At 44.8% G+C, this 20,503-nt stretch overlaps 1 protein-coding gene across 2 annotated transcripts in view; it reads right to left on the reverse strand.

Annotated features, from left to right (window-relative positions):
• Positions 1 to 20,503, reverse strand: part of TMOD1 (tropomodulin 1) — an 80,381-nt gene that overhangs the window by 31,469 nt on the left and 28,409 nt on the right. For both annotated transcript variants that reach the window (XM_019649488.1, XM_019649487.1), the window contains exons 3-4: positions 9,798 to 9,954; positions 3,261 to 3,380 (exon numbers count right to left, since the gene is read on the reverse strand). In XM_019649488.1, coding sequence (XP_019505033.1) covers positions 3,261 to 3,380; positions 9,798 to 9,954 — 277 coding nt within the window. The remainder of the gene's footprint in view (positions 1 to 3,260; positions 3,381 to 9,797; positions 9,955 to 20,503) is intronic.

Genomic DNA, 20,503 nt, shown 5'->3' on the forward strand with positions numbered 1-20,503 from the left:
ACTAAGAAGAGCTGGTCTCTTGGAGACACACCTCACGTGTAGACCCACAGCTCCACCTTGGCCCTTGACCTTGCCTGGGGCCTGCCTCTTACATGCCCCCATCCTCTGAACACCATCACTTCTCTGCCCACACCCCTGCTTTCATCCACCTCTACCATCACTCCCCTAGTGTGGCATTCAGGGCCTTTCCTACTACGGCCCCATCCTCCCCCAGCTGACTCCATGAGACTTGGCACCCCCTCACACCCACTGGCTATGTCCATGGTGCCCCATCCCCACACTGGATGGCTATCCAGGTTGAGCTGCATGGTGATGCTTGCTGTGAGTGGGCCCTAGAATGAAGCTACCTGGGTTCAAACCCCATGGGCAAGGCATTTAACCTCGCTGTGCCTACTTTCGCCATCATAAAATAGGGACAATAAAACTTACTTTGTAGGATTGTTGTTGTCAATCAATAAAACGCAAGGGATTGGAATCAACTCCCATAGCACCTGAAACATCATTGGTGGTCAACAAATGTTCAGTCCCTCCTCCCTCAGAGACACTGCCACCTTTCAAATGGCCAATAAACAATGATAGGTGCCCAAGGTTAGCCGTTAGCATCGTCCTCGTCGACTTACAGCTCTGCCTCTCCTTTCTGGGTGTTGGAAGGGTATGGTATCGTGAACAGATAGTAAAAATTAGCCATGCCAACAAAAATAAAGATAAATAATTTCAAGAAATGAACACAGAAAGTTAGCCCAATATTGCAGTTCTATTTTGGCACAGGAACTGGCGGTTCTGACAGTGGAGTCATTTGATAATCCCTCTGAGCAGACTAATGAAGGGCGTGATGTCATGGGGGGGTGATCAGAGGAGAAGGATCAGGATAAAAACAGCTCCAGGGTGAGTCAGTGTGGAGATGCTACACAACGGTGTCGCCTACCCATCTCCCTGCTGTACAGATTAATCGGAAGTCAAGGGGACCCCCTTGCAGGGAAATGGTTTAGTCAAAATACACGAGCATAATGTGGGATCTAATATGACCTGTGTGGCTTTTGACAAAACAAATCTTGAAATGCAAAGCAAACCAGTGAAGTTCCCTGAGTTGAGTGTTCCATTTTCATCTGGGTGAGATACTCACTGCTGTTTTACTTCATAGTGAAAAATGAAAATCTTTCTCTCACAGCCCTGACACTCACTCTTTAAGTCACTGCCCTTTGTTCTTCCCCACATATTCTTCCTCCTGAGGAAAGGGTTGTTTGGACTCAGAGTCTACACAGTGGCTCTTCCCATTCATTCCTGGGGTCCCTGCAACCTGGCTTTGGCCACCACCAGCCAGGGTCACCCCTCCTGCAGACTTGAGTCTTCTTGCTGCCCCTCCCCCCATGGTCCCACTACAGCTGACAGCCAATCCCTTTCCTGCTCCCCACCCCCCACAACGAATGCCATCAGGACTCATGCACAACACCCACAAGAAGGCTGAGGATGTGATGAGGCAGGAAGATAGCTGCAGCTGGCCAAGTCCCCTAGTACTGGTGGCCTCACCTGGCCTCTGACCTCACATACCTCTCAGTCTCAGGTCAGCCCCGAACCCTCATTCGGTCTCTCCAGCTCTTGCATTAGGTTCTGCCCATTTTGATTTGGCCTTTGGTTCTCAGTCCACTTGTGGCTAACTGGTCCCCATTGTGCCTAGCTTTGCCCTATTTCCACTTATCTCTCAAAGGCTTCTACCCTGGCCCACACACTTACTTGCAGAGCCCCAGACCCCAATTCCTGTCATGCCCTCTGCCTGGAGCTTGACAAAGCTAATGATGCCCACATCTCTATGCTAATGATGCCACTGAGCTCCAGGTGGATCCCTTGCAGAACTCAACACTTTCATGTACAAAGGTCTGCACCTGGGTGGCCCACAGGCACTTCCAACTCCAAAGGTCCTAAAGTGAACTCAGTATTACCCCTGAACCTGCTTCTCCCCCAGTGTTATGAGCTGAATTGTGTCCCTCCAAAAGTCATATGTTAAAGTCCTAATCCCTAGAATTTGTAACTATACTTGGAGATAAGGTCTTTAAAGAGGCGATTAAGTTACAATGAGGGTTTTTGGGGTGGGCCTTAATCTAATCTGTCTGGTGTCTTCATATGAATATATTAGGACACACAAAGGGACACCAGGGGACATGTGCACAGAGGGACACAGTGAGATGTGGTCACCTGCAAGCCAAGGAGAGAGAAGGCTCAGAAGAAAACAAACCTGCCCATACCTTGATCTTGGGCTTCTAACATCCAGAACCGTGAGAAAATAAATTTCTGTTGTTTAAGCCATCCAGTCTATGATACTTTGTTATGGCAGCCCTGGGAGACTAATAGACCCATCTTCATTCATTGCACCAACATCCACTTAGTTTTTGAAGCTGGAAATCTGGAACCTTCTTTGACTCCTCCTCTGACCTCACTGTCACAGCCAGAGAGTCACAGTTGACCCCGTTTTTCTTTTCCCCTCCCACTTACCTTGAGTTTCTCCCCATCCTGTCCACCTTCCTGTCATCATCTGGGTGATGGTTCATAGTCCCCCAGTCTGCAGAAGAAACAGACCACCACCCCCTCTGGCCAGGGTACACAGCACAATGTGGGACATGCAGGGCGTTCACTGTAGCCACAGCCTGACTCTTGGTGGGCATGGCACGAAGGTGTGTGGGGCAGGGACTAGACGTTAATGTGGAGACAAGGGCAGGTGGTGAAGGACTCTGACGATCAAGCCACTTTCTGGAGTCTTAGGCACTGTTTGTAAAGATCATATGGAAATACACATGAAGATGGACAGTATTGTATAAATATGAGCTAGGGGGGTTCTCTGAGCTGTGCAAAGTTGTAAAATCAGATGAATTTGCTCCAGCCTTTGTGAACCTCCCAAACCTGAGACGCCCACAGTCCTCTGTCTTCTCCCCGCCCCATTCTCTCTTCCCAGATGGCATGGGCAGGATTTCATGCAGTGGCTGGTGCAGGGACCATGCTGGCACCCCGGGATGCTTCCACATCCCTCTGGGATGGGGTCTCATGGCAACAAAAGATGGCTCCGTGGTGTGATGGGTTTGAATGGTTTTATCTCTATTTTCCTCGTTTTGGTTTTGATAATGGACTTCTATTTTACTGTTCTTGGTTTCCTCTAGTCCTTGTTATAAACAGAGAGGGTGTTCGTGTTGAAATAAACCACCCAAGGCTCCATTCAGACACAGGTCAACGCCTTCTGGAGGACATGAGGGGGCTTCTGGAACGCCCCTTACCTGCAATATCACAGAGTTCTGCATCTGAGGCATTTGCCAAGGCCTCCTCCAGCTCCGGCTCCAGTGTCACACTTTCCAGCACAGGATCCATTGGCTTCTGCTTGGGGACCCAGACCTTTCCTGCAAACACACAGTGCTTGTTACAGGGAGTGCAGTGGCACTGGGGCAGCCTCTGGTGATGGCCCCGCCTGACTGTCCCAGAGCCCTGTGACCTCTTGATGCTGAGAGTCCCCTGAAGTTCTTCCCTCTGGGGACCCAGTGCCAAACTTCCCCAAAGGACAGGAATCGAAGGTCTCCAACAAAGCACGTTTCACATTTGAAAAGAATACCTTTATAACTCGGTCAAACTAGACTGCTTGCTACTGAAAACATTGGTCATTAATCTAAGCACCTATAAGTAGGAAAAAGATACAAAAGAAAAAAAATAATAGAATGCCAGGATCTGAGACACCCTAACCAAGGGTTCTGATAGGGGAGAAAAATTTAAAAACACCTCTAAACAAAATAAATAAAACACATTCAGGTTATTAAAAGAGGAATAAGGAGCAAAAAAGGTCTCCTTGCCTCATAGGACGTGATATTTTCAAAGTGTCAGACTCATAACTGAATGAGGGAGCAAAAAGGCACATACAAGGATGGTCACTGCAGTGTCCACCAACAGGGATTGCTAAAGAAATTCTGGGCATCCATACAATGGCGTTCTAGCAGTTATTATAAAGGATGATGGAGATCTCCACTTACTAAGAAGGAAAATGCCCAAGACAAAATGTTGTGGCAAAAGCAAGTTTACAAAAGAGCATGAACAATTTAAGTCCATGATATGAAAAATTACAGATATATATATAATAGATATTTATTGAGTGCTTCCTATGTGCTAGGCACCTTTCTAGGGGCCAGAATAACAGTGAACAATGTAGTGAAAGGAGACAGTTAATAAGCATGTAAAAATATCAGATGGTATTAAGCATTGTGGAGAAAAATAAAGCAGAACAAAAGACTAGGAAGTTCCAGGCTGGGGTGTGGGTGAGGTGGGCACTGCTCTTTGGGGCAGGGTGGTCAGGGAAAGCCTCGCTGAGATGACGGCCTCTGAGCTGAGGAGAATGAGGAGGAGAGGAGCCCCTAAGATCAGCAAGAAGACAAGGATGCTTGCTTTCCCTGCTGCATTCAACATTGTACTGAAAGTTCTAGTCTGAGTAAATGGACAAGAAGAAGAAATACATGGCATCCAGACTGGGAAGGAAGAAGTAGACTGATCTCTGTTCACAGGTGACATAATCTTATACAAGTATGTAGAAAACCCAAAAGAATCCAGAAAAAACTAAGAAGTGAATTCAGCAAAGTTATACAAGATCACCATACAAAAAATATATGGTATTTCTGTATACCAGCAATGAACAATCTGAAAGGGAAACTAGGAAAATCAGTTCATTTATGATAGCTTCAAAAAGAATAAGATACATAGGAATAAATTTAACCAAGAAGTGAAAGACTTGTGCATAGAAAACTACAAAACATTAGTGAAAAAAAATTAAAGAAGACCTAAATAAACAGAAAAACATCCCAAGTTCAAGCATTAGAAGACAAGATTAAAATGGCAGTAATGCCCAAAGCAATCTATACATACAATGCAATCCTTACCAAAATTCCAATGACCATTTCTTTCTTTCTTTTTTTTTTGCAGAGATGGAAAAGCCAGTTTTCAATCTCATAAGAAATTGCAAGGGGCCCCGAATAGCCAAAACAATTTTGATAAAGAACAAAGTTGGAGGATTCAGATGTCCTGACTTCAAAACTTACTACAAAGTTAAACAGTGTGGCATTGATATAAGGATAGATATACGTATAAATAATGTGATAGAACTGAGAGTCCAGAAACAAACCCACACATCTATGGCAAGTTTATTTTTGACAAGGATGTCAAGTCCATGCAATGATGAAAGAATAGTTTCTTCAAGAAGTGGTGCTGGGACAACTGGATATTCACATGTAAAAGGATGAGCTTGGACTCTTACCTTATACCATTTAGAAAAATGAACTGAAAACGGATCAGTGACTTAAGCACAATAGCTAAAACTATAAAACTCTTAGATGAAAACATAGGCATAAATCTTCATGACCTTAGATTTAACAATGTAGTCTTAGTTATGACAACAAAAGAACAAGCAACAAAAGAAAAAATAGATCATTAAATTTCATCAAAATTTAAAACTTTTGTTCATCAAAGAACATTATCAAGAAAATGAAAAGACAACATATAGAATGGGAGAAAATATTCACAAATCATATATCTGATAGGATCTAGTATCTAGAATATATAAAGAAATTTTACAACTCAACAACAAAAGCCAACTATAAAATGGGCAAAGGATTTATAATATTTCTCCAAAGAGTATATACATATGGCCAACAGCACATGGAAAGATGCTCACCATAATTGGTTATTAGGGCAATACAAATCAAAGCCATAATGAGATATCACTTTGTACCCACAAGGATGACAATAGAAACCAAAAATCAAAATAGAAAATAACAAGTGTTGGAGAAATTGGAACCCTTGTATATTGCTGGTGGGAATGTAAAATGATGAAGTATTTTAGTTCTTTAAAAAATTAAATATAGTATTACCTTATGATGCAGCAATTCCACTCGTAGGCAAATGCCCAAAAGAACTGAAAATAGGCACTCAAACAAATACTTGCACATGAATGTTTATAGCAGCACTAATCACGGTAGCCAAAAAGTGGAAACAACCAAAAAGTTCATCAGTGATGAATAAAAAAATTATAGAATATTATTCAGTCATAAAAGGGAATGAATGAGTCTCAAAAACAATATGCTAAGTGAAAGAAGCCAGACACACAAAGTCACACATTATATGATAGGAAATACACAGAACAGGTAAATCCATGGAAACAGACTGGTGATTGTCAGGGGCTGGGGGCAGGGCGGAATAGGAGTAACTGCTTATTGGGTACAGCGTTTCGTTTTGGAGTGATGAAAATGTTTTGGATCTAGATAGAGATGATGATTGCACAACACTGTGGGTGTACTAAACGTCACTCAACTGTTCACTTTAAAATGGTTAGTTTTATGTTATGCGAATTTTATCTCAATTAAAGAAAAAACCCTGCTCACTTTGGCTACTGATTGAGAATAGCCCCAAGGCGGGGGGAGTGGGGGACAGGGCAAGGATGGAAGCTGGGAGATGGTTAGGAGGCTCCTGCATTAGTCCAGGTGAGAGATGATGGTGACTTGGACCAGGGTGGTGATGGTAGAGGTGGGGAGCAGTGGGAAATGCAGAGAGAAATGTCCAGGCAGATAGTCACTAAAATGGAGTCGTGCCTATCTCTCAGTGGAGGGAATTACTTCAAATTACTTTGTTTTATTGTTTAAATTGTTTATAGCACAGATTACCTATATAAGCAGAATACACAACAAAATCACCTGGGGGGAAATGTATCATAACCTTTACCAGGGGTGGATCTGGAAAAGGGAAAAACATACAAAGAAATAAAGTGGCTAAAAATAAATAAATAAATAAACTGTGAAAATCACAGATGCAATGACTAGGATGGATATTCAGTAAATGTTTAAGACCTATGGTTTATTGTATCCCTGCAGCAGATACCTCCAGTGACTCTAAGACACCACAAGAGGGATTTGGACTTCTTCCTTTCCTTCATCTTACTAATTGGAATGTGGATGTGATGGCTGGAGCTTCAGCAGCCTGACGGACCATGAGGACAAGGACATATTTCAGTGATGGAAGATTAAAAAATGGGAAAGGGTCTTGATTCCTAATGCCAGGCAAGATGCCTTACCAGCCTGGACTGCCTAACCCTGCAGCTCTTCTAAGTGAAACCTCCATCTTGATTAAGTCTCTCTTTTTTTATTTTACCCTTTTCCCTAGCACATGCAGCCAAACCTAATTCTAATGACAATATCCTGCAAAGAGCTTTATTCTGATCCCCTCACTGGAATGAGAGTAAATGAAGTCCAAATGCCACAGGACGTTGCACCAGTGTGTGGCTCCTATCACATTCTGTTAGGTCTTGTGGTAGCTACAGTGCTATTTCCGCTCAGCCTGGGCTAGTTCTAAGCCCAGTGTTGGGTGAATGTTCAGTAAGGGCTGGACTGAATGGCCCTGAGGCTGCCTGTTAAAGCCAAAAGGTCTCCTTCCCCAAGCTCTCTGCTGAGACCCTGACTTATTCAACCTACAAGGACTCCAGCAATCATCATGTAAACACTTTATGGCTAAGATACTGGTGGTGGTGATGATGATGATGATGGTGAAGAACTTTTTAGGATTGTCATTACATGGCAATAGAATAAATTCTAGCTACCTCACTGGGTCAGCCTGGTTTTTCATGAAGGCAGCCAGGCTCTGGGAGTCTGGAGCACTGTTCCTGGCTCCGGACTGGCACTCCCTGGAGGGGCAGGGTTGGTTGTGTACCACTCAGATTCCCTTCTCCACCCCACCGCACCTCCAGCTACTGCCCTGGGAGAGGGGGCGTGCCTGAGGATGTGGATGCCAGCAATGACTCACCAGCTGTCCACCTAGGTCTGCTGCTGACTCTCTCACAGCCTCGGTTTCCCTACTTTTCACATGTGCAGGTGGGACAATGGGAGTTTCAGGGCCCCATGAAACCCAGAGATTCTGTTCTCTTTATCTGCTGTACAGAAACCACTCCTTATGGCACAAGTGCCTTGCTTGAAAACATCTCATGCCCACACTCTCAGCTGGGCACACCCAGCCCTTATGGTCAAGGCCCCCATCATTCCTACCCACTTGCCCTGCCACCCCCTCTAAGACGTCTCGGACTACACAGTCTTTCCAAAGTTCTGTAATCCAATTGCCCTGGGCTTCCCTGACCTTCTAAGTTCTCAGGAAAATCTGGTCTGAGCTCCAACGCCAGGGTTTGAGGTGGCTCAACGTCCTCCCCATTATGTCTAATCATGTATGCTCTGTCATTTTATTATTTATCAAGGAGCTCCGTGCAGTGCATTGTGCTAATAATACAACAGGGATACAGAGATAAAAGCCACGGACACAGACCCCTGGCTCATCAGGCTTACACTCTTGGGGGTGGGGAGAATGGAAGAGACTGAAAATAAACAATTAGTCACACAATTAATTAATCAGAATTAATGCTTTCATTCCACAAATATTTATTGGGTGCCTACTATGTGCTAGGGTTTACTATGGATATACTTAGGATATAATGATGAACCAGACAGATGTGGTCCTTGTACTCATGGGAATTATAGTCTAAGGATATAGCCCACAAGATTCATTATACATTTATTTAATTTGAAGCCATTCATTCATTCACCAAATCTCTACTGAGCCCCACTGTATACCAGGCCCTATACCGGGTACTGTGTAAACAAAAGAAGCCTGAATCCCTGCCCTCATGGCTTTTATGGGCCAGTGAGAGAGACAAATGATAAATAAATAGATAAAGATAAAATGGGAATTGTTATGAGGGACATGCACAGGCTCCTGAGATGGAGAGTAACCAAGCGGGGAGCTGAAGGGACTGCACGTCCTAAACCAAGGAGCCAGGAAAGGCTTCTCTGAAAGAAGAGACAGTGCAGTTGAGACCGAAAGGATAATAATAGCTAATACTTGCACAGCATTCACTATGGGCCAAGTGCTGCTCTCACTGCTTTATATATATCTTAACTCAATCCTTGTAACAACCTCATGAGGCTGGCGATATTATTTTCATCACCCCCATTTCATCACCATTTTATAAACGAGGAAATGGAGGCACAGCAGGTTTTAGAATGTATTGCTCTAGGCTGTTTCTAACCATATGCCACTTACAGGGGAGGAACACAGGCAGACAGCAGGACCAGCATTCCAGGCAGAGGGAGTCCGTGCAAAGGTCCTGAGGTAGAAAAGAGCTCAGAATGCTTGAAGAACAGAAGGAGGCCTGTGGGGTAGCAGTGCATTAAGCAAGGGTAAGCATGATAGAAGAGGGTGGTAGAATGGTTTAGAGTTGCAATAGGAAGTCTTGGAAGGGTTGGATAGTCAGGGGGTGCCTCTCTGTTCCCCAGACACTTCTAAATGGCTTGCCTTAGGCTGAGGCAGAGTCTTGGAGAGACGGATGAAAGAAGGGATAACACAATTGCCAGAGAGAGGAACTTTGGGGAAAGAGCAGGGATAGTTAGGGTAGACACAGGGTATTTGTTTTTCCTGGTTTGCATAGGACGGGCCTTGTTCAGGTCTCATGTCCTGATAGCATGATTAATAGTTACTTCTCTCACTTTCAAAAGTATCTAGGTTTGTATAAAAAATAAGCAAGACACCCTAGTTAAAGGGGACTTAGGGGGGGAATTTTGCTGGTCTGGCTTACCAAAAACTTCCCTCAACCTACAATGCTTCTGGAGTTGGGTTTGTGTTTTTTGGCCCAGCAGAAATGAGGGCAAGAAGGCGCAGTCACATCAAAACCAACACAGGGCCTGGCATACAGCTGGAGCTCAGCGATGCATGGGGAGTGACGTATTCATAAGAGCAACACGATTCGGTACCTCGCTTTTCCCCTGTGTAGGGAACCAGGTCTTCTCGGTCCTTAAACTCCTTTGCTTGCTTTTCCAAGTGATCCAAGAGCTCTTCCCTTTTAAAGGGGCCCGTGGGCGCCTTGGTGGTCTGATCCTTCTGCCTCAGGCCTGCAGGCAGCAGTGCATTCTATAGTGGAGGTTGTGGGACCAGAAAAGAGAGAGAGAGTGAATGAGAGAGAGAGAGAGAGAGAGAGAGAGAGAGAGAGAGAGAGAGAGAGAGAGTGGTCAGCTGCTGAACACATGCATTTCTCCAGAAACTCATCGTTGAACAATGGGGACTTCAGAGCTCATTGAATCAACCCAAGTCACTCCTTTACATGTAAGGAATCTGACACCTGGGAGGGGCAGGGACCTGTTCAAGGTCACTCAGCAGATGAGGGGCAGAGCCAGGCTAGGACTCAGGTCTCTTAATCTCCCTGAATTTAACAGCCTCTAACGTTTTTTTGAAGGCGAGGATGTGAGGGGGCAGCCCAGACGGGGCTGAGCGCAGAGGGACACTCCAAAAGCATCTGTTGAGTGACAAATATGATTAAGTCAGTGTTTGCATGCGGGAGGATATTTATAGCCATTGTGTATAAAGTGATCAGGGAGAGAAGAAGGCCAAGGGGTTTGAGTTAGGGCCCTGGATGCAGAGTCAGACAGGAAGAGGCAGGCCTAAAAAACAAGCGGGGAAAGCTTGGCAGAATGGAGAGGTGGGAGAGGTAGGAGAGGCACGCTTCCAGGCTGCAGCCCCGGAAGGCTCTACAGGCTGCCTTCTACCCTCCTAATGGTCCGTGCCGCGCCATGCTGGCTGTTAAATATTTTGAACGTCGCCCCTGGAGATGGGTCTCTGAAGAAAGATAGCATCAACCAATCATTGTGTTTTCTTCTTCAAACATGGGCAAACTTCTTCTAGGTGTGGGCTTCCTACTAAGGCAGATTCCTAATTAGGGTGAACTCGAATCACGTGGGCTTCCCCGTAACTCAGCCCCCAATACCTTAGAAGGTCAAAGTCTACAGTTGCAGGGATGCTTAGAGATTGTCTAGTGCATGCACGTTTCCTTCAAGGGTAAACTGAGGCCCAGTGCAAGGAAAGATTTGCCCAAGCAGTTTCAGGATAGATCTAAAACGAAACCTTCTTCAGATGTGGAGGAGGAGGGCAATCTTCGTTTCTATTCATTGCTCTCTTCCCACTCTATTTCATCCAAAGTAATAGTGGAGGACACCTGGAAGGCAGGTGTGAGCAGAATCTTACCCCACTTCCTGCCGCACCCCCAAATTAGCTAATCTGGAGAGCCATTCCACCTCTGGTCTTCATACCATCAAAATGCATACCTTTAAACACACACTCCACATCCCTTCCTGAAAGCCCCTCTGAGCGGGGAATGATATCAAATATATGAAGCTAGCTATGTGCACATAGAAGGAGAAGGCCTGGGAGAGAAATACTACTGGTTAACTGCAGCCTGATTTTTTTCCGAGACACGTGTACCATTGTTTAACACCACAGTACTGTTCCAGTAAGAGCAGTGCCTGTGAGATCAGGAGACTGCAGTGTGACCCCGACTCGGGGAGAGCTGAAGGTGAGTTGGCCTAGCCCAGGGCACGATACGTACAAGACACTCGGGGAGTGGTGCTGGTGTACGTGCACGTGGACTTAGGTCACAAGTCAGGAGACACATTTGGGAGTTGGAACATGTTATGAGAGGATGGCCAGTGGGGAGAAAATCAAGCCTTGACTGACTTGGGGGTGAGCATCAAGAACGTAAGTGATGCCACAGACATCCCCATTTCCCTTAAGCAGCAGTCCTCAGACACTGTCCGCTATGCTATGCCGAACAGGTGATGTCACAGGTGAGCCACACATCTTTGGGCATGTCCAAGGTGAGATTGGCTTTCCCTGTGGCTAGCTGTGTGTGTCCACTCTTTCTCTCCCATGGCAGAGCACTTGCTGTGACTCAGTTGAGTGGGAGGACAACCTAACTGTCCCTCTGTGACTACCCATAATGAGTCAATGCTTTATGACATACCTGCACTTCACTGTTGACCCCCATCAGGCTTAAGCCCTGACTTGGAGTAGTGATGACTCCAGCTATACAATCCTGGGCCAGTCGCCTAATCTCATTGTGTCTCAGTTTCTAGGGCTGTAAAACATGACTACTAGTCACTCTCTCAGAATTACTGAGAAAATTAAATCAGATAGTGAAGGAAGAAGAGTGCCAAACACTCACAAATCATTATTTATTATCACTGTTGCCCTATAATCCAATAAAATACACTTTAACAGGAGTTTGGTTACCCAACTATGTATGTTGAACAGGGGATGAATTATCCAAATATATCTCAAAATTCAAAACACGAAAACATACAAATATAAAATGAGCTAAGCACTGAAAGCAAGTGTTTTCCCAATGACCCCCAAAGAGGACGCCCGATAGATTTTTGTCACCATAAAGGGTTTTGATGGCAGTAAGGTGCTGGGGTACATTCTGGCCTCTAAGAGGCTCAGTATTGTGATGGGAGAAACCCGTGAGGTTGTAACTGAGAGAAAAAGTGTTTGCAAACTCACATCCCTGCTTGAATATAGTATTTGATAGAAGCCACTGATTTAGTTAAAGTAGGGTTTTCAACCTTGGCACAATTGATGTTTGGGGCTGGATGACTCCTCGTGGTGGGGGCTGTTCTGTGCAGCATAGACTGTTGAGCAGCATCTCTGTCCTCTGTCTAATGGATGCTGGTACCATCCTAACCCCCCACATTGTGACAAACCAAAATGTCTCCAAACATTGCCAGGTGTCCCCTGGGAAGCAGAATCACCCCTGACTGAGAATCACTGTGTAAAACTGAAGCCCATATCATTACAAGAGGGGAATAAAGATATTTTTAATGTATTTAAAAATATTACTTAAATAGCATGTTAAAATAATGGTTTTATTTCTTTAAATCTTTACTACGAGCAGTTGGTTTTTTAAAAACAAAAATGTCAAAGGCCTTTTCTAACAATTGTTAGCTTGTTGAATTTTTAAGTAAATATTGAGACTATCAACCTCATTAGGAGTTAAATTTTTTTCCATTAAATGATATGTTTAATGAAACATAACATGATTTTCAATTAAAGCCAAAGACAGCTGCATATTTTTTAAACTCCTAATTATTTCTCATTTTAACTAGTTTTCAAAAATGACATGTATACAAAAATTTACTCAAAATGGATCGAAGACCTAAATGTAAGAGCTACGACTATAAAACTTTTAGAAGAAAATATAGGGCTCAATCTCTGTGACCCTGCATTAAGCAATAGTTGCTTACATATGCTACTAAAACAATAAGCAACAAAAGAAAAAAATAGATAAATTAGACTTCATCAAAATTAAAAATGTTTGTGCTTCAAAGGACACTGTCAAGAAAGTTAATAGATAACCCAAAGATTGGGAGAAAATTTTTGCAAATCATATATCTGATAAGGGTCTGGTATCCAGAATATATGAAGATCTCTTACAATTCAAAATATAAGATAATATAACCCAATTTAAAAATAATCTGAATAGATATTTCTCCAAAGAAGACATAAAAATGGTTAATACACACATAAAAGATGCTCAACATCATTAGTCATCAGGGAAATGAAAATCAAACACAGAATAAGCACTATTTCACACTCACTGGGATAGCTATAATAAAAAACACAGATAATAACAAGTTGGTGAGAATGTGGAGAAATTGGAACATTCACTCAGTGCTGGTGGGAATGTTAAATAATGCAGCCTCTTTGGAAAAACACGCTAGCAGTTTCTCAAAAGCTTAAACATGGCATTATCATAGGATGAAGCAATTCTACTCCTTGAGGATATACCCAAGAGAAATGAAAACATATGTCCCCATAAAAATTTTGCAGTTCATAACAGCATTATTCATAATAGCCAAAAAGTGAAAACAACTCAAATGTCTATCAAATGATGAATGGATACATACATAAACATACAGCATACTATTTGGCAATAAAAAGAATCAAGTACTGATACATGCTACAACATAGATAAAACCTGGAAAACATCATGCTAAGGGAAAGACGCCAGTCACAAAGGACAACAGTGTCTGATTCCATTTATCTGAAATGTCTAGAATAGTCAAATCTATAGAGACAGAAAGTAGATTAGTGGTTGCCTAGAACTGAGGAGGTTGAGGGCAAATTGGGAATGAGAGATAAGGGGTATGGGTTTCTTTTTTGAGGTGATGAAAATGTTCTAAAATTGATTGCAGTGATGGTTGTATAACGCTGTGAATATATTAAAAAAAACATTGAGTTATACACTTCAAAAGGGTGAATTTTATGGTATGTAAATTGTATCTCAAAAAAGCTGTTATTAAAAATGGCATATGTTATCTAGGAAAAAAAGCTATAAAAATGGCTAATGCAATAACTAAACTAAATGGGCATGGACTGCTAAGGACAGAAGATGCTTTGTTTGCCAGTGGCCCACAGTGATGCTGAGATGGGCCAAGCTAGAGCTGGCCACATTTAAAATGATGTCCTGTTTTACAACGTGATGTGCCGTATTATGTGAATTAGTTGGAGGAGTTCAATGGGTAAGAAAATACTGCCTTGGACCTCTCATGACTATTAGAACCTAAAACCAACTCTCAAACCCAGGTATCCAATAGACAAGGAAAGAGTTCCCACAACCATTTTGTTCTCTGCTCTAACCAGGAGAGTATTAGATGAACGTGTATGAGTAGAAGTGTATCTTCATTTCTTGATCCCTTATCATCCAAAAGGCACCCATCGAATGAGTATTATGTGTCCAGGCAGTGTGCTATCAGGTAGGGCCAGAACCCCACAAAAAAGCTCTAATTTGGAGTAACAGGGAGATGGAAGGTAAGCGGGGGAAGTAGCATAAAATGAGAGAAAAGTCTTAATTACAGCATGTGTAGAAAACAATGTACTGCTTAAGCTTTTAAGATTAATCAAGATCCTAAGGGGGGGGGGTCTACTTTACTGAATAGCAAAGAATAGTCTACAATTAGCCTCCGCATTGCCTGTAAAGGTTATATACCTCCATGGTGCCTGCGGGCAACTGGAGCCAGCTAACCTTTAAGGAATTTAAGTCTCAGCCTCCTAATCTTAAAATGTGCACAGAGTCAATTTGCTGGGCACGTGTTTTCTTATAGTTAGTTCCAAGGAAAGCATCAGTCTGGCTCCATCAGGAAAGTCATGGGCTCTGTATTAGATGCACACAGTATATGTACACCTTCACTGCAAAGACAGGTTGGTTCTGGGTGAGACTGCTTGGGAGAAAGCTCTGGCATACAGGACTCTGAGCATGTCTTCATGTCCTTAGTTAGAGCTGAAAATTTACTCCCATGAGGAGGACAGTGGCTAATGCCTGGGTAATCTCCTTATCATCCCCTGACAAGAAAGTTAGTGCTGGTTTTAAGGAGGAGGAATTTGTAGATGCTCTCTGACCTTAGCCTATAATTATAGCTGTTGGACACTTGGGAGTGGTGGGGACTGTGGCATCTGGGACTTTCAGCGCTCCAGCAAATTACTGCCATGTGAGCGATGCTATTAGATCTGCTCATCTTTATGTGAACTCTATTGATTTTAAAATATTGACACATGATCCAAATATTTTAAAAACAATGTTCAGACCAAATAAAAACACATCTGCAGGCAAGACCCAACCCACGGGCTGCCATTTCCCCACGTCTGACCTAAGGTCCTCACCAGACTAAAATTCCATGTGGAGAAAGTCAAGATATTCATTCATTTAGTCCGCAAATACTTGTTGAGTGTCTTGCCCATATCAGGCTCTGCACTAGAGGAAGAAAGGAGTATATACATGTTTCTTTGTTTTTTAATTTAGAGGTTTTTGGGGTTTTTTAATTTTAAAAACACATTAAAAGTTAAATGTGTTCTTGGAAGTAATCATTGGGGTAAACACTAGTCCATCTCTTCCTGTAGTTCCCTACTCATAGCTTCTCAAGTGGTTACTCCCTTTTCAATTTAATTTAATTTTATTTTTTTATTGGGGAATTGGGGGGATGGGAACAGTGCTGGGGAATCGGGGGAAGGGAAACAGACAAGTTGCTGTCCCTTTGTTCTTCAGTCTAGTTGTGGAGGACGCCACTTCACTGGCCCAAGTTGGCACCATCATTGCGCTCTTCCCGGGCGAGGCAGATCAGTCGCCGGCTTCTGGACGGCCGCTCACTGCGGCTGCTGGCCGCTCACGTTGGCTGCTGGCCGCTCACGTTGGCTGCTGACTACACACGGTAGCCCATGGCAACCCACTGCCACAGGGGCTGCAGCCTACGCCGTCGCCAGCAACTCACGGCAGCCCAGCTCCAGGTTGAGCTGTTGTTCAGCATCTTAGCTGTGGAGGGCAGTGTCACTGGCCCTCATATGTGGGATCCGAACCGGGGCCCTCTGGCATTCCAAGCCAGTTCTTAACCATCGCGCCACTCAGCTGGCCCGGTTACTTCCTTTTAAATGTTGTAAAATTAAAACTGGGACATGCAGCTTGACAGATTAACATCTTACTCTAATTTTCCATCTCACACTCCAGAGTCCAGTTGTCCAAAGGACGATGGAAACTTTGACAGATCCTCAACTGTGCTGTTAGGAGCTCTAACACCCCGCAAACAGGTGCCAGGGAGGCCAAATATCAAGTATCTGCACCGTTACCATTGCTATAGATAGTTAGGGCTACGTGAGAAGCCATTCTGGCTACCACCATTGCAGGCTTGTTCAGACGTGCACACACGCACAAAATGCGCCCACACAGGCAAAACACACACACAATTTATTAAAAGAATCATAGATTCCTGGCAGCTCGGAGCTGCAAAGCTAAGAGAGCCTCTGGGCCAATTCTTTCATTTTCAGTTGGGGAAACTGAGGCATAGAGACGTGAACTCACTTGCCCCAAGTCACACAGTTTGTTAACCACAGCCAGGAAACCTGAGCTTATATATAGATGACACTATATGTAAATAGCATGCCCAAGGATCAGTATGAGTGTTTCAGACTGGTGGCTAATCATGTATAAAATGTCCCTTAACCTGATTCTTCACGGTGACAAAAAGAAAAATAAGCAATTTTAGCACTTTTCCCAAATAAATCAGCTATGTCTAAGAACAAGGGAATGTAAAATAACCCCCCTAGGTCCAGGCTCCAAGAGTCCTGGGTTCCTGTCCTGTGACTGGACCAGACACAACTCCCTAGAAGAGGATGGACCAAATAGTAAACCTCGCCGGTCACTGGGAGCAGCCAAGGGCCAGGGAGGGGGAGGGCCTTTCCTAAGGTCACACGCTGGACTGAGAGCCCAGGGTTCTTGATTTCCAAGCCACAGAAAACTTTCCATCCCACCTGACTGCCTTCCTCTAGGAACAGATCCTGGAAGCCAGATGTGGCGCCATATGAGAACCAGGTTTCCTCTCCAAGTGCTAGAAAGCCAGAGCTTCCCTCCTTATCAAACTAGTCTCAGTTTACAGGAGGAGAAACTGAGGCCCAGAGGCACATAGTTACTGTCCTGGGGTAAGAGAAACCCGGAGGCTTAACGTCTCAGAATTCCCATGGATTTCTCTCCTCCTCCTATTTTAATCAACAGCTGCCTGCCCTAGACACCTACCCGGCCCCCAGCCCTTCCACCACATCAGCCAAACCAAACGTTTTACAGAACGTCCTTCACCCAATTACCTTTTACAAAGTATTTGACACCCCCCCACCCCAATTTTTTTTTTCAGGTGGCCTTGAGGACTTTTATTTTCCAGCTATCTGCCAAGTCTGCTTCCCCTTGTGTGAAATGCAGCCCTCTAGTCCCTCAACGTCCCATCCCGATGAAGAGCACCCTGCCTCTGCACTGCTGACCAGCAGCTCCCAGATCCCACTAGAAATCATTCACTGGGGCTTCAACAGAGCTTTCTTGTCACATATGGGGGTTCTTAGCCTGGGAGTATGGAGGGGCTGAGGGGCCACAACACACATGCCCCAGTCACAGGGGGGACAAGCAAAGCCCAAACCTTTAAGAGCCCCTCTCTCTTCAAACATACCCCCCCACACACACCCCAACACACACTCTGAGCATCTCCCACTCTTCTCTTTCTCTCCAGAAAGATCCAGGCCTTTGGCTCTGTCGCCAGGATCTCACTGCAGGATGGTGAAACCCAATAGCTGCTACTTCCCCCAGTCAACTGTATAGGGCATTAGTGCCGACATCTAAAGGCACCCTTGCGGCCCAAGCCCAGTAGTTGGTGGTGGTGGGTCCTGTTGGTTACAACAGCACACTTTGTCTCTCTCTGGCGGTCATGGCACAATGTGGGGCCAAACCTTCCCTTCCTGGCTTTCTCCTAATCCCCTTTTTTTGCATGTTCCCTGCTGTGCCAGGCACTGGGCATCCTGAGACAATGTATGTATTATTCTGCTCCATTGGGGCTCACAGCAAGAGGGAAGATATACCCACATGTGAGCAGCTTAATCTGCCTCACCCATCATTTCTTGGTGAAACCTGAGCTGCATTCCAGGCGACCAGGTACAAGGGACCAGGTAGGAACTGGACAGGTGAAGAGGAGAGAGGATAGGGGTGATAAAGGGGGATACAAAGCATGGCACAAAGGCATGGCAGAACTAGGGGGCATGGCTTGCTAGGGGAAAGAGTTGGGGTGAGTCCAATGTTGCAGAGCTCCAAACTATCTCTGTCCCATGAGCACCACTCTTGTTCAAGCAGTCCTGCCCTAGCTGCCCCATCAGATCAGCTTCTGGCTGGATTGCCTTCTTCGGGCCTCTCCATCTCTACTCCCTTCCCCTCCCATCAGCCAGACAGATCTCACCAACATGGGCATCTGACCATGTCACTCCCCACACACTCACAAATACTCAGCACCTCCACTGACCTACAGAATCACAACCAAATTCATCAGCCAGCCCCAACCTACTTCAGCCTCCTGATTTGTTCCCGTCTTCAAGTATGCTGTGTTCCAGCCACTGTAGGCTACTCCACATTCCTCAGCCACGCCCCATACTCCCAACTGCCAGGCCTTTGCTCAGGTTGTGCCCTCTGCCTGGAATGCCACCCTTCCTGCTCCCCTGCAGTCATCTTTCAAAGCCCTTCCCTTGGGCACCCTGTCCAGCCCACGCAGTGCTCCCCACATTGATCTGGCAATTCTCTTTCCAAACTCCCCTAGGCATCTTGCCAGGTCTTATGTAATGTTCCTCCTCATTTATCTCAGAGCACATTTATGCTATATCTCTCTCCCAGAGGAAACTGAGTGCCCCTCCAAGGGCAGCTGGGGTGTATCTTAGTCTTCTCTGGATCCCCAGCACCAAGGCCTGGGCACTAGGAAAATGTGATATGAGTCATCCGGAATCACATGACATCAATGCTCCAGCTAGGAAAAGGATGGTGTTACTTGGACACCCTTCAGGTCAACATCACACCTGCTGCCCCAAGCTGTTTGCTGGCCACCCAACTGCTGCCCCAAGCAGGTTTGGGAGAGGGGACACATTATGAAAGGTGCCAGGGAAGGAGGGAGGGCAGAATGGGACCAGGTTCACAGATGGGGGTTTTGGGAAATGCTAAGCTAGAAAGTAAGACTTCTGTGATGTTTTCTTGGGGAACCTGGGTTAGGTTAAATCCCTACCAACTCCTCTCACTCACTCCTCCTCAGAGCTTTCGGTAGAGCAGAACATCAGGCCATCACAGTGGCAAGACAAAACTGTCCCTTGTCGCATGTCTCCCCTTCTTCAGTAACAAAAGCACTCTACTTTTTTGGTTAAGCACACGGCCACCCAGCTTGAAGACTATATTTTCCAGGCAGCTAGGTTGAACCATACATGACACTAAGCTCTAGTCAATGATATAAGTAAGATGTGTCCAGGGCCGATGTCTGGTAACTTTCCTTGAAAGGTGCTTGAATAATGGCTTTTCTCCTTTCTTTTTTTCCCTGTTCCTCTACTGTGATGCTTGGAATGCAGTAGTCCTGGATACCACCTTGGACCATAAGGATGAGGGTTATACCCTAGGGATGGAATTTGAAACTCTGGGCAGTTTGGGGAGCTGATCTCCATATCAGCCCTAGGCTGCCCACCTCTAGACTTTTGAGGGCTGAATAAACCACTGCTTAAGTCAGGTCATTTTGAGTCTCTATTATTTGCAGCCAAACTGCAGCCTAACTGTCAACCTGGGTTCTCATCCCAGGGCTGTGAGGCCACCAACAGGGCACTGGTGCTCTCTGACTTTGGGATTCCCTTCTGTAAAATGAAGGTCAAAAGCCCTTTTAAGATTGAAACCTCAGAATAAAGGTTTGAACTCCATATAGAAGCAACTTATTGCCCATCAGTTTTATCACCATAGGGCATAATTGTTCATTTCCATTCAACTCAACAGACCCAACTGCATTATGCGGACACTCTGTCAGGGCAGTTTCATCTGGTTGTGCAAGCTGTGCATTGCATGACTCCAAGGGTATTATGTGCTCTCTGGTTTATGTGAACAGTGTCTCCCAGAATTATGCGGAGTTATAAAACTTGCACAACTGTACCTGATTGCCCTATACCTGTGGTGGTACAATGTGGCTCCAAATCTCAAGAGGCCCAGATTCTAGAAAGCAAATCACATATTCAGGTTCAACAAACATTTATTAAGCACCTACTATGTTCCAGGCACTGCAATAGGTGCTTTTCATATATCTAACTATATCACACA

The sequence above is a fragment of the Hipposideros armiger genome, unplaced genomic scaffold, assembly GCF_001890085.2.
Source record: "Hipposideros armiger isolate ML-2016 unplaced genomic scaffold, ASM189008v1 scaffold_133, whole genome shotgun sequence".
Lineage (NCBI taxonomy): Eukaryota > Metazoa > Chordata > Mammalia > Chiroptera > Hipposideridae > Hipposideros > Hipposideros armiger.